This window comes from Chiloscyllium punctatum, chromosome 26, assembly GCF_047496795.1.
Source record: "Chiloscyllium punctatum isolate Juve2018m chromosome 26, sChiPun1.3, whole genome shotgun sequence".
NCBI lineage: Eukaryota > Metazoa > Chordata > Chondrichthyes > Orectolobiformes > Hemiscylliidae > Chiloscyllium > Chiloscyllium punctatum.
This window is the reverse complement of record NC_092764.1, coordinates 48963940-48977849: the sequence shown is the minus strand read 5'-3', so window position 1 is coordinate 48977849 and position 13910 is coordinate 48963940. Positions and strand designations below refer to the sequence as shown.

The 13910-nt window shown below is 39.5% G+C and overlaps 1 protein-coding gene across 4 annotated transcripts in view; it reads right to left on the bottom strand.

The window, feature by feature from the left end:
- rbl2 (retinoblastoma-like 2 (p130)) overlaps positions 1 to 13910 on the bottom strand; it is a 143772-nt gene that overhangs the window by 22581 nt on the left and 107281 nt on the right. For all 4 annotated transcript variants that reach the window (XM_072547361.1, XM_072547362.1, XM_072547364.1 and 1 more), the window contains 4 exons: positions 12240 to 12352; positions 6902 to 7005; positions 4816 to 4953; positions 3846 to 4010 (listed from right to left, as the gene is read on the bottom strand). In XM_072547361.1, the coding sequence (XP_072403462.1) occupies positions 3846 to 4010; positions 4816 to 4953; positions 6902 to 7005; positions 12240 to 12352 (520 nt within the window). The remainder of the gene's footprint in view (positions 1 to 3845; positions 4011 to 4815; positions 4954 to 6901; positions 7006 to 12239; positions 12353 to 13910) is intronic.

Here is a 13910-nt window from a genome sequence, read left to right as displayed (position 1 = left end):
TGGAGGTCCCCAGGGGTTGATGTAATGTTAACAAAATAAAACCTACTTAATGTATTCATTTGTGTTCACTAGTTTTTCATTTATCCTGATTTTGTACAAGTAACTTGCATCTATAATAAACGGTGATACATGACATCATCTTTTCCTGTAGATTTTTCTTTGAAGTCGAGGTTGAAGTTTGAAGCAAAGAACCCTTATTTCTCTTGAAAATATATAAATTATGCAGATCTTGCATGCAAAGAACACGTTCAAAGCTTGCAGATGGCACAGAACTGTAAACTGTGAAGACAGAAGAGAATCACAGTCTCCAACATGTAAATTGTGATCGACTGGTTGATCATCGAGTCTCTGACAGTTCATCTCATCACCCATCCATGTTGCCTCTTTGCAGTACATCAATCATCACACCTCTGCATGAATTCCACTTCCAGAAGCAGAGCAGCAAGAGAAAGGTGCATGCTCTTAATAGGCTTTGCTAGCTTGTTTTATCATGTTTCAATTTGATCCAAATGGACAATCATTGCAGGTGAAGGTAAGTTTGGTGGTCATGCTGGGTCTGTGGTCCTCCCAATTGAAAATAAAACACCACAACACTGTCTGGAGAAAAAAAATCAAAGACAAAGAAAATTGGTCCCACCCAGGAAACTTCTGTGCATAGCTGAGGAAGTTAACTGATGAATTCATCAGGCAATTTCAGGAATTAAATGTGATGGAACAGATCATCACATATATCTCAAATCCATTCCTTCAAGTTGGCTACCAAAGTCTATCAGATATTTGATTCACAGAGTTGTGGAGTTGGTATAGAGACAATTATAATGCAAAATGATATTGAGCTGAAAGTCAGGTCAAGGGACAGCAATAACTCGGGCCTCGCAAACAAATAAAACTACCCAATCCTGTGTTTTTAAAGTGGAAGCTTACTTTGGCTCCACATACATTTGAGAGTCAGGATTGTTTCAAATGAAGATAATCAAATCCAAGTATTGCATTCGTTACACAGATAGCTATTTGACAGACTATATGTAACCAGCAGACTTAACCCAAACTTCAAGACAGGTGGATAATATGCAGTCACAGAGGTCATTGTGCTGAAAAGGGTGATAACTACCAGTGTAGAACTTCATAAAGACATTGACAAATTGGTGAAGTGAGTGGATAGGTGGTAGGAGAAGTTCAATGCAGAGAAGGAAAGGTGTATTATATTTTAATACAAAGAACACAGACAGTAAAAATTGAAGGGTACTGTTCTAAAGTAAGTGCAGGAGCACTCATTTCGGTGTGTATATATACGGGAGAATACTGAGGAGAGATTTGAAAGGTGTTTCAAAATCACCAGGGGTCTAGATATGGAGAAACTGTATTTACCCATAAAAGGAACAAGAAACAGAAGGCATGCTTTTAAAGTACTTTGCAAATGTGAGGTGAGAAAAATGCTTTTCACAGAGTGTGTGGTCTGGGTTTGGAATATACTGTCTCAAAACAAGGCAAAGGCAAATTCAACATAGGCATTCAAGAAGGCATTGGATGAATATTTAAACAGAAACGACAGGGCTATGGGGAAAAGGCAGGAGCTTGGCATTAAGTCAAAATACTCAGAGCTTGTTTGATATGATAGGCTGAATGGCCTTCTATATCAAGACAGTTTATTCATTGCCAAGTACCATGTACCATGTACCCTGTTCTAGAGTGGAAAGTTACTCTAGTGGAAAGATCAAATGTTACCCTATATCTATGCCTTGCTCATTTACTGTTTCGGGAAAACTTAGCAAAATTATGTTGGCCATGTTGCATGGAGGTACAGAGCTTAAGTCCAATATGTTAACTCCTTTTAAAGCCAGATAGTGAAGGAGGAAACCAGGTGAGAGTCCCTTACTTCACATTAGATTTATTTACAGAATGCAATGTTACATATGTCAACTTCATCCCTAGCCAACATCCAGAAGTCTCTCTTTCTCCCATTTCGATAAATGAACTCAACAGATGAACAAATAAGCAAATCACAAATCAACCCCTTGAAGAGGCTCTTTCAGAATATTGTAATAAAAAATAAAATTTAGGAAAAGAAACCGATCACTTCTTAAAATATTGTTTTGGGGCTTGACAATGCACTTTAAACCCTGAGGCACTCACCAATGGCAAAAGGCCTTAAGTATTCTGGTGGTCATAGCACTCTCCCTCTCCAGGGAGACTTAGGTTCAGAAATAACCATGTAGTAAAGAGATAGCTGTTCAGCTCATATGACCCACACCCATCAAACACCTGGGCACCTCGACCTTTCAATTGCCTCTTTAAGAGGCTTACGTGCACTCTGACAAGGAGGTCCCAGTTTCTCTTTTTGCTCTTTTATGTGTTAATTAACAAAATTTGTTTCTGGACACTTAGCTTTCTCTCCTATGACAATGATAAGGTTGTTTTCAAAGAATGACTAGGAGATCTAGGAGCTATTAAACTGCAAGCAGACGGTGTTCCTGAACTTGAGAATTGGGGCTATGGGAAAAGGCAGGGGCTTGGCACTAAGTCAAAATGCTCAGACAGCCGGTTCAGATGATAGGCTGAATGGCCTTCTACGTCAAGATGATTCTATGATTCTGTATTAATATTATTCATTATCAAGTATGAGATGCCCTGTTCTAGAGTGGAAAGATACATTAGAGAATGAATGTTACCCTATACCTATCCCTTGCTCATTTACTTGTTGGGGTAAATAGCACCAAAACTTAAGAGAAAGAGAGCAGGGCTGCACACAAGTGAAAGCCAAGATCCAACAAAAAAAAAGTGATCTGAAGAACAGATGATGAGCAGAAACAGCACAGAAGATGCAGCAAGTTGCTGACAGCTGTGGCATATGTGGATTCTTCACTGCAGTCCAGACTACCTACTGCCCAGGAATCTAAGGACCGACCTTTGAGAGGCAACAGCAGAGTGGCACAAGACAGTGACAACTTGTGGGAAACAGCACTTTGAGGATTTCCTCATTCAAGACTCAGTCCTCGATGTGAGGACCTGACCATATTTCACAGCACACTACCGGTGACCACCTCAGCACAAGCCGAGTCCAGCAGAATTCCAAATCCTGAAATCCGTATGTTGCATTAGGAAGCAAAAACTTGTCAGAGATTTATAAGCGACTTTACTGTAAATCTATAGTTTAGGATAAACTTATCCCCTTTGGATCAATACGCCACTAGGGAAGATCTCAGCTCTTTTCTGAACTCAAGTAAAACAAAAATCTAAAAACAACAACTGTCCATCAGAGCCAGCGTGATGAAAACCCAAAACCAAAACGGGAGAACTGAAGGGAGCTAAATCAGAATATGATGGGAGAAAGGAAACGTGTACACCAAGATTTCAGCTCTATTTTAAATAAACTAAACTGCAAAAAAACAAATAACATACACTAGAATAAGGTGACATCAACTAAAAATCAAAAACTAAAAAACCAAAACGAGGGAACACAAAGGGGGCTAAATCAAAATGACTTTTTGAGGCGTAGATAATGCACTGCAGACCTCTTGAGTTTTCTTATATATTTTCTAATCAACTTGTTCAAACAAGTTATTACACACTGGAGCAGGTAAGACTTGAACCAAGCATCCTAGCTCAGAGGTAGGGATACTACCACTGCATGACAAGAGCCATTTCCTTGTGAGTTTTAAAAATGTATATATCCAGAAGCACTACTGAATGCGTTTTTATCCACCACCAAGTCACCATGTTAACTTCCTTCTTTATCCTTTATAAAAATAATTTATTTCCTCCAAAAATCAGAATGATAGTGACAGTTTATGATGTAACTAATGTAAATGAAAAAATTGAACAATCAATTTAAGATGGATACTTGCCTCCTCACAAGTTGGAACCTTGTTTTCTGCATCTTTGATTCCATCCCAAAGGGGTGATTCTTGTTTCCATGCCATATTTTCCAGAATTGTTTCCTCAATATGATTTAGGTGTTTCACTACCTCCCTGAAGAGACCATCCTCTGCTCTTATAAGTACTTCTATCACCTGCAAAGGAGGCAACCAACTTTAGAAATCTCATTTCAAAATATACTGTATATAAAATCCATCAAAAGAATTTCCAGTTGCTGCCATCACCTTAACATACCAGAATTTATGACAAAGCTCTTTTCCCCTAAGGTGGAATAATTTCAGATAGTGCTTTCTGACAACCAGGAACAATTTAAGATTGGTGCCTCATTTTGCATTGCACTGAACATGTTTACATTAGGGATCAGCATATGGATTGATTTAGAGTTAAAAAAATGTCATTGCAAGGCACTTCCAGATTGGGAAACAGTCTGTCAAATTTATTCACAGACCAATGGGGAAACAATGGATCTCTCCTGAACAGTTTGTTTGAAATATATAGCCTGGATTTGATTTAAACAAAATTATTAATGTCCTTGCCTTTAGGTGGAAACAAACCTGCACTCACTTTACTGGGAAGTAGTCAACATCTGCAGCAGGATCATTGAATTCTCAGTGTTTTGAGGGTCAGCCACTGATATAATGACAAGTCTTTGCTTATCCTTGGAGGGGGGGTGGGGGGGAAAAGGGAGGCACTGAAGGAAAATAAGGCTATCTCATTGAAAATGCTGAAACATTTTTAAAAACTGATGACCGCAAATGTGAAATAAGACTACAATGTCAATGATAATAATAACAATTCAAAGTAATTACCAGCAAAATAAAGTCAGAATCTTTCTTCAAGCAACTACTCATGGAGAAGATAACCCTGTGAGGCATCATTTTAGAGTAATAATTTAAAAGGGCTCATAGAAGGTGAATTAGTATGCTGTGCATTGTTTACCTTGTAAAAGTGATAGGGTGGAAGGTCATAGATGTCAATGATCCATGAATAGTCCCCTGGAGGTTTATAAGAAAAGATAACTATTTCAAGGCAGCAAGCCAGAAGAGATCGGTGAAATATATCTTGTTCCAATATACCCTACATAGGAAACAGAATACAAAATAAAAGCTTCAAGCATTCATTTGATTAATTGATCCTTTATCATAAAACAATATCTAATAAATTTGCTAATCTGCAGTTCTAACTGGCCATCGTGACAACACATGCTAATGCTTTATTTCCCATGGCCATTTGTTCACATGTCGTTCACATTATTTTCAAGAAAAAACATAGGGACAAAATCAATTGTGACAAAAAAAATCAAAACCGCTTAAAATGTAAAGTAAAATAGGATTGCAGAATAGTTATAGCATAGCTTAAATGCCATTCAGCTTATCGTGCAGATTCTGTGCAAGAGCCACTCATCTAGCGCTCCCCTGCTCTTTCTTACATTCCTTCATTTCTTTCTTAAGGTGCTTATCCAACTCCCAACTGATTCCATATGCCTCCACCCACTCCCAAGTAGTGAGGACATCCTAACCACTCACTTTGAAAAAGACACTTTTCCTTAAATTGATGCTGTTCTTTTGCCTTAAATCCAAACCTCTGGCTCTCTCCTGTCCCAGTAATGGAAACAATTTCTCCCCATCTCCACTGTTTAGACTCTTCATTATTTTGAACTCTTAACTTCCTCTTCTCTAAAGAGATTCCAGCTTCTCCAATTTAAAGAGATAACTGAATCCCTGGAAAACCTTGTTGTGTATCATTTCTGCACCCTCTATAATGACTGCCCATGCTCACTAAAGCCAGGTATCCACAATTGGACAATACACCACACTGACCCAGATAATAAAGGTTCCTTTCTTTTACCCTCTGTATCATATTTATCAAGCCCAGAAAATGTATGCTTTATTAATCACTTTTTAACTTGCCCTACCACCATCTAAGAATTAGTGCATACAAAACCCCAGGCCTCTGTTCCTGTACCCCTTTTAAATTTTATATTTCCTCCTCATTCTTCTTGTAGAAATGTAACTCTTTACATTTCACTTCATTAAACATCATGTGATTGCCCATTCTACCAGTCTATTCATGTTCCTACATTGAAATTACACCCTGTACACCAGTCTAGGTTATTCATACAGATAAAGAAAAACATTGGTCCCAAAATCAACCCCTGGAGAACATCACTGTATATCTTGCCCCAGTCTGAAAAATAACTATTTACCACTACTCTGCTTCCCATCACTTGGTCTACTTTGTATCCATTCCATCTTTTTGATTTTATTCCATGGACTTCAACTTTTCTCACAAGCTAAATGAAAGTTTGCATATACCACATCAACTATGTCATCCTCATCAACCATGTGTAATACCTCATCAAAAACTCAGTCAAGTTAAACGTAATTTGCCTTTAATAAATATATGCTAACTTTCCTTAATCCACATTTGCCCATCTGACATTCAATATCTTTCAAATCCAGTGCAATGGGCTGTTTATTGGGAGCCTTGCCACTTCACTAAGGCTATTTTTAACACAAAAGGAACCTATTAAACTTTCTAAACTTTAAACACTACCAAAAGCAACTTTCATGTTGTATCTTTGACTATATTCCCCCCAGTTCCAGGAAAGTCATCAGATAGTAATGCCAACAACTACACTGAAGGATTGGTGGAGAACTGATGGCATCAAACAACAAACAGAGCTCAAAGGAATTCACTCCTCCATAGCCACAACTTTTAAAATCAAAGTCCTTGACAACAATCTAAGAGAATTATGAAACCAGCCACCAGCAATTAAAGATTCATATGTAATATTACAAGTACTGTGAGCAACAAGGGATAATACATGAAGAAAATACAGATAGAAAACGTTTTACCTTTGACATATTGCTAGTGCTGAGTTAAGACAAATATTACACAGTTAATACAAAAGCTCAAACTAGAGTTACTCTTCTGTTACGTTCGTGCATTAAATGTTACTGTCAACATTACAATCCACAACTTCTATGTTTGATGTTTTTAAAACATTTTAATTTGTACTTACAGTCAGATCTATATCTCCTAACCTCCTCTTTTCTTGCTCAATAACTGTCTCCAGGACTTTATAGTAAAGAACTTCTGCAAGTCGAAGGCGCCTGATAGTACTGTCTGTCGGCCAGGGGAAATAAAGCATTAAAAACCAACCATATTAGCAGGCATACTTTTCACAACAAAAGCATTATTCATTACACGCTTTCAAAGAAACAATTTACAACCAGAGATAAGGAATAAGAAGGAGTCAATATATTATGTATAGACAACTGGGATCAAGTGAATCTCTTGAAGCATATAAAGGGTGAGAAAAAGAGAAAACAGGAGAGTAAAAAGGGACAATGAGATAGCCTTGGCAGATAAAGTTTAGGGGAATCTGAAGATATTCTACAAGTACATTAAGAGCAAAAAAGCAACCAGGGAGAAAATAGGATCCCTTAAAGATCAACGAGATGATCGATGTGTGGAACCACAAGAGGTGGGAGAGATACTAAACAAATGTTTTGCGTCAGTTTTTACTGTGCAGAAAGACATGGAGGCTAGGAAATTCAGGGAAATAAACACTGATGTCTTAAAAACGGTCCACATTACAATAAAGACGGTGCTGGAGCTCTTAAAAAACAGAGATGGTTAAATCTCCAGGAGGTGATCAAGTGTATCTCAGGGCATTGTGGGAAGTTAGGGAAGAGATATTTATATCATGTACAGCCACAAGTGAGGTATCAGAGGACTGGAAGGTGGCTATAGTTGTGCCTTTATTTAAGCAAGGTTGTAAGGAGAAGCCTGGGAACTATAGACTGGTGAGTCTGACATCATTGGTGGGTAAGTTGTTGGAGAAGATTCTGAGAGATAGGATTGACATGTATTTAGAGAGGCAAGGATTGATTAGGGATAGTCAGCAAGGCTTTGTATGAGAGTAATCATGTCTCACAAACTTGACTTGAGTTTATTATAGACCAAACCAAAAGCATTAATGAGGGCAGAATGATAAATAGTCTAATGGACATTAGTAAAGCCTTTGACAAGGTTCCACATGGTACACTGATTACTAAAGCTACATCACATGGGATTCAGAGGTTGCTAACTGGATACAAAATTGGCTTGGCAGTAGGATATGGAGGGTGATGATGGAAAGTTGTTTTTTTGGACTGAAGGGCTGTGTATAGACCAGTGAGCCTGATGTCTGTGGTGGGCAAGTTGTTGGAGGGAATCCTGAGGGACATGATGTACATTTCTTTGGAAAGGCAAGGACTGATTAGGGATAGTCAACATGGCTTTGTGCGTGGGAAATCATGTCTCTCAAACTTGATTGAGATTTTCGAAAGGATTGATGAGGGCAGAGCGGTAGACATAATCTATATGGACTTCAGTAAGGTGTTCGACAATGTTCCCCATGGGAGACTGTTTAGCAAGGTTAGATCTCATGGAATACAGGGAGAACCAGCCATTTGGATACAGAATTGGCTCAAAAGGTAGAAGACAGAGGGTGGTGGTGGAGGGTTGTTTTTCAGACTGGAGGCCTGTGACCAGTGTAGTGCCACAACGATTGGTGTTGGGTCCACTATTTTTCATCATTTATATAAATGATTTGGATGTGAGCATAAGAGGTATAGTTACTTAGTTTGCAGATGTCACCAAAATTGGAGGTGTAGCGGACAGCAAAGAAGGTTACCTCAAATTACAAAAGGATCTTGATCAGAAGGGCCAATGGGCTGAGAAGTGGCAGATGGGCTTTAATTTAGATAAATGCGAGGTGTATTTTGGGAAAGCAAATCTTAGCAGGTCACATACACTGAATGGTAAGGTCCTTGGGAGTGTTGGTGAACAAAGAAAGCTTGGAGTGTAGGTTCATAGCTCCTTGAAAGTGGAGTCGCAGGTAGATAGGATAGTGAAGAAGGCGTTTGGTATGCTTTCTTTTATTGATCAGAGTATTGAGTACAGGAGTTGGGAGGTCATGTTGTGGCTGTACAGGACATTGGTTAGGCCACTGTTAGAATATTGTGTGCAATTCTGGTCTCCTTCCTATTGGAAAGATGTTGTGAAACTTGAAAGGATTCAGAAAAGATTTACAAGGATGTTGCCAGGGTTGGAAGATTTGAGCTATAGGGAGAGGTTGAATAGGCTAGGGCTGTTTTCCCTGGAGCGTCGGAGGCAGAGGGGTGACCTCATAGAGGTTTATAAAATCATGAGGGGCATGGATAGGATAAATAGACAAAGTCTTTTCCCTGGGGTGAGGGAGTCCAGAACTAGAGGGCATAGGTTTAGGGTGAGAGGGGAAAGATATAAATGAGACCGAAGTGCAACTTTTTTTACGCAGAGGGTGGTACGTGTATGGAATGAGCTACCAGAGGAAGTGGTGGGGACTAGTACAATTGCAACATTTAAAAGGCATCTGGATAGGTATATGAATAGGAAGGGTTTGGAGGGATATGGTCCAGATGCTGGTAGGTGGGACTAGATTGGGTTGAGATATCTGGTCAGCATGGAAAAGTTGGACCAAGGATCCGTTTCTGTGCTGTACATCTCTATGATCAGCAGTGTTCTGCAGAGATCGGTGCTGGGTCCGCTGTTGATTGTTATTTATGTAAACAACTTAGATGACAATTTAGAAGGTATGGTTCGTAAGTTTGTGGATGCTACCAAACTTGCTGGAATAGTTGACAGTGAAGAAAGTTATCATGATTACAAAGGAATCTTGATCGATTGGGCTAATGGGCTGAGGAGTGGCAGGTGGAACTTAATTTGGATAAGTGCAAGGTACTGCATTTTGGTAAAACAAACAATGCAGGATTTATACATGTAATGGTGAGACCCTGGGGAATGTTGTCAAATAGAGAGACCTAGGAGGTTCAGGTACATAGTTCTTTGAAAATTGCATCATAGGTAGACAGGGTGGTTAAAAAGACATTTAGCACGCTTGCCTTCACTACCCAGACCACTGAGTGTTGGAGTTGGGATGTCATGTTGAGGGTGACAGGATATTGATAAGGCCACATTGGAGTATTGTGTATAGTTTTGGTCACTCTGCTATCTGAAGAATATTACTAAATTGGAGGGGGTTAAGAAAAGATTGACTGCGATGTTGCTGGAATGGGAAGTTTTGAGTTATAAGGAGAGGCTGGGAATTTTTTTCAATGGAACCTAGGAGGTTGAGGGGTGACCTGAGAGTTTTATAAATCATGAGGCATAAATAGGTAAATAGCAACTGGGGGTGAGGGGGGGTTAGTTTTAGGGTGAGAGGAGAAAGATTTAAAAGGGACCTGAAGGGCAACCTCTCTACAAAGAGCATGGTTCTCATGTGAAATGAACTGCTAGAGGAAGTGGTTGATACAGATACAGTTAACATTTAACATTTAAAAGACATTTGGACAGGAACATGAATAGGAATGGCTTACATGAATATAGGCCAAACACAAGCAAGTGGAACTAGTTTTGTTTGGGAAATAAGGTTAGCATGAACGAGTTGGACCAAAAGAGTCTCTTTCCATTCTGGATGACTAACTACAAATACTTGTGTCTTAAGCGGTAAGCAACTCCGGTTTGAGACAAGGAAAGATTTCTTCACTCAGCGAGCTCTGAAACTGTGGAATTCTCTACCACAGAAAGCTGCTGGGGCCAGTTTGCTGGGTATATTCAAGAGGGAGCAGGACTTGGCTCTTGCAACTAAAGGGATCAAGTGGTAAGGAGAGAAAGCGAGAGTGGGATACTGACATTTCATGATCAGCCACGATCTTATTGAATGCAGGATGGTGGAGGGTCAAAGGGCTAAATGGCTTACTCCTACACCTATTTTCAATGTTTCTATGTCAATAAAATCTGCTTCATTATTAGTGCCATGAAAATAGCAAGATCTGGAAAGGACTTAGGTGTGAGTTCATTCACACAGTTGGTGCAACCAGCAATGCCTCTGGTCGAATTGAAGTAACATTTTGAGGAACATGGTGAAGTTGGGCTGAGAATGGCAGGAGATGGATTGGAACTTGCAGGCAAAGGAACCTAAATTGAAGGGAAGGGATCTTCCAAGATTGAGATGGGCTGGAGGTCATGCTGACTTCAAGATATTTGTAGAAGAAATTGACAACAGAACAATTGAATAACTGAGGCAACAGACAAGAATCATCACCTTCATGACAAATGGAATTTTCAAACAGGTTCTGACAAGAACCTCTTCCAGTCATGTCTCCAGTATTACTTTCTCAAATACAAACTTCATGTTCATTTTTGTGTGGAAAAATGCATCATTAATACAAAGGTAAAGGTAAACGCGCCTTGGCCCTACAGGACTCACTGGACAGGGACAACTGGTGGTGATTTAACCTGAAGATCACCATGCCTCAGGAGAGGGGAGAGATTGTAAAGGAGAGTCCTTCATAGCAATATAACATAATATAATACACAAAAGAATAGCTCTTTTGCATATCCAGGGTAGTAAGCATTGCTGAAAAGGCCATAATTTGTTGCCCAACATCTGATGGATGTACTGCAGTCCATGTAGTGCAGTTGGGAAAGGAGTTCTAGGATTTCGACTTAGCAACAAAACAGAAACATGATATAATTCATGATATCAAAGCGAACACCGTCACCTCTAAGTTCTGTTCTGAGCCACACACCATCTCCACTTGGAACTACATCACGGCTCCATCAAAGTTGCTGGATCAAAATCCTGGAGCTCCCTTCCTAACAGCACTGTGGGTGGTACCTACACCACATGGATGGCACCAGTTCAGGAAGACCGCTTATTATTACCTTCTTAATGGCAATTAGAGATGGGAAACATACATTCAGTGAAAGAATTTTAAAAATATCTAAGATAGAATAGTGTGTAACTTTCAGGGAGATTTGCAGTTGGTGATATTGCCCTGCATTAGCTCTTCTAGTGGTAAAGATTCTGGGTTTGGAAGGTGTTGCTGAAGGTGGCTTGACAAATTGTTGCAGGTGCATTTTGTAGTCAGTATACTCTGCCACTGTGGGTCAGTGGTGCAAGTAGCAAATATTTAAAGGTCTGAATGGTATGCCAGTCAAATGAACTGTTTGTCCTGCGTGGTGTCAAGCACCTTGAGTGTTGCTAAACCTGGACTCATCTGGGCAAGTGGAGAGTCATTCCTCACACTCAGCTTGCACTTATGGAGTAGTAGGTGAATTTTGGAAATCAAAGGTGAGTTATTCATCATATGGTACTCAGCCTCTGATCAGCTCTTGCGTTTATGTGACTGGGATAATTAACTTTCTTGTCATTGGTAACTCCATCATTGACCACGGATAATCAGGCAGCCATTATTCCTCTTACACTTCAGTCGTGATTTTCTCAGTAACTAATAGTCTTAATTGTGTTTAACATCATTTGCACTAACCTATTGAGAAGCCAGAGTGATCCTTGGTAGACTGTGTGTAATGATGACAAAATATTTCACCCATCTCTTTGACTCTATTAAGGACAGACTGCGTGGGATCTCTGGAGCAAGACCTGACAGAAAGGTTAACATTTTGTTATGCACCTTAATAACTGTGAATAAAAACTGAGTTTTCCAGGATTGGATTCCTGTGTCAGCAAAAGTGAAGATGGAGGAATGCATATTTTTCAGCATAATAAATTACATGTGAACTAAATTGCAGGGAATCTGCAGCTTTGTTAGCAGGGTGTTAATGTGAAGTAGAATAGAGATCTTCTCTATTTTACTTAAAACGATCACCTCACTTGTGTCTTAAAATTACAAGTGTGCAAGAAGTAAGGAAAAAAAAATCACCAGGTCATATAACTTAATGACAGTGTAAAATGGAGCACTGTCAATTATGTCAATTTTTCATCATTAATTTCACACAATATTGTGTTTCTGTGGGAAATTCTGACAGACATGTCTGTGACAACCTTTACTGGTGCTGATTTTAGTAATTTTCCTGTATCTACTTTCAAACATGACTCAAACATTTTGTCAATTTGCTGTCCTCCATCATACACTGTTGTCCAAAATCAAAATTAGCACAAATTGTTTTATGTGATATATACTGCACACGTTGTCTTAACCGATGATTGCTTCATTTTTGTGTTCAGACCAGTCCATAATGTCACTGTTAGAAGTATAATGTCAAGAATTTGCTCTCACTTTCTGGAAAAGCGGTTACTCTCCAATTTCTCCTGAAATATTATATTAGTTGCAAATATTATTTAGCCTTTGATAAATAATTATTAAGAATCTCTATTATGTCCTGTATTTTTGACTGGTTCACTGCTCTTAATAGTTTTCATTAAGAATATATCTCAAGATTTGTTTCTGGATTTGGCCCTTACTTCTATCCTTATTCCCACTTTCTTAAGATCATAAGACCATAAGAAATAGGAGTGGAAGTAAGGCCATTCGGCCCATTGAGTCTACTCCACAATTCAATCATGGCTGATGGGCATTTCAACGCCATTTACCCGCACTCTCCCCGTATCCTTAATTCCTTGCGAGATTAAGAATTTATCAATAACTGCCTTGAAGACATTTAATGTCCCAGCCTCCAGTGCGCTCCATGGCAGTGAATCCCACAGGCCCATCACTCTCTGGCTGAAGAAATGTCTGTTCATTTCCATTCTAAATTGACCCATTCTAATTCTAAGGCTGTGCCCATGAGTCCTAGTATCACTGCCTGACGGAAACAATTTCCCAGCATCCACCCAAGGTTTTGCCGTAGCATCCAGCAAGTTCTCTCACCGTATCTGAACAAATCTGTGTTTTAATTACCTACCTCACCCCAATGGCATCTGTCACATCCATCCACTTTCCACCCCATCTTACCATGTACCTTTCCTAGAATAACTCTCAGCTCAGCAGATATCTGCAGAAAGACTGGCATCCTTTGAGTCTGTGCCATCTTTAACAGATCACAGTGTACCCGATGAGCACTGGCATCGGAGCAGGGTAAGATGGCACCATGATTCTCCAACAGGGACCTGGAGGCCGTGGTATAAGGAGTATTGCAAAGGAGAGGAATCCTCTTCCCAGGGGACTGGCAGAGGAGGGTCTGCCACCAGACCCTGGCAC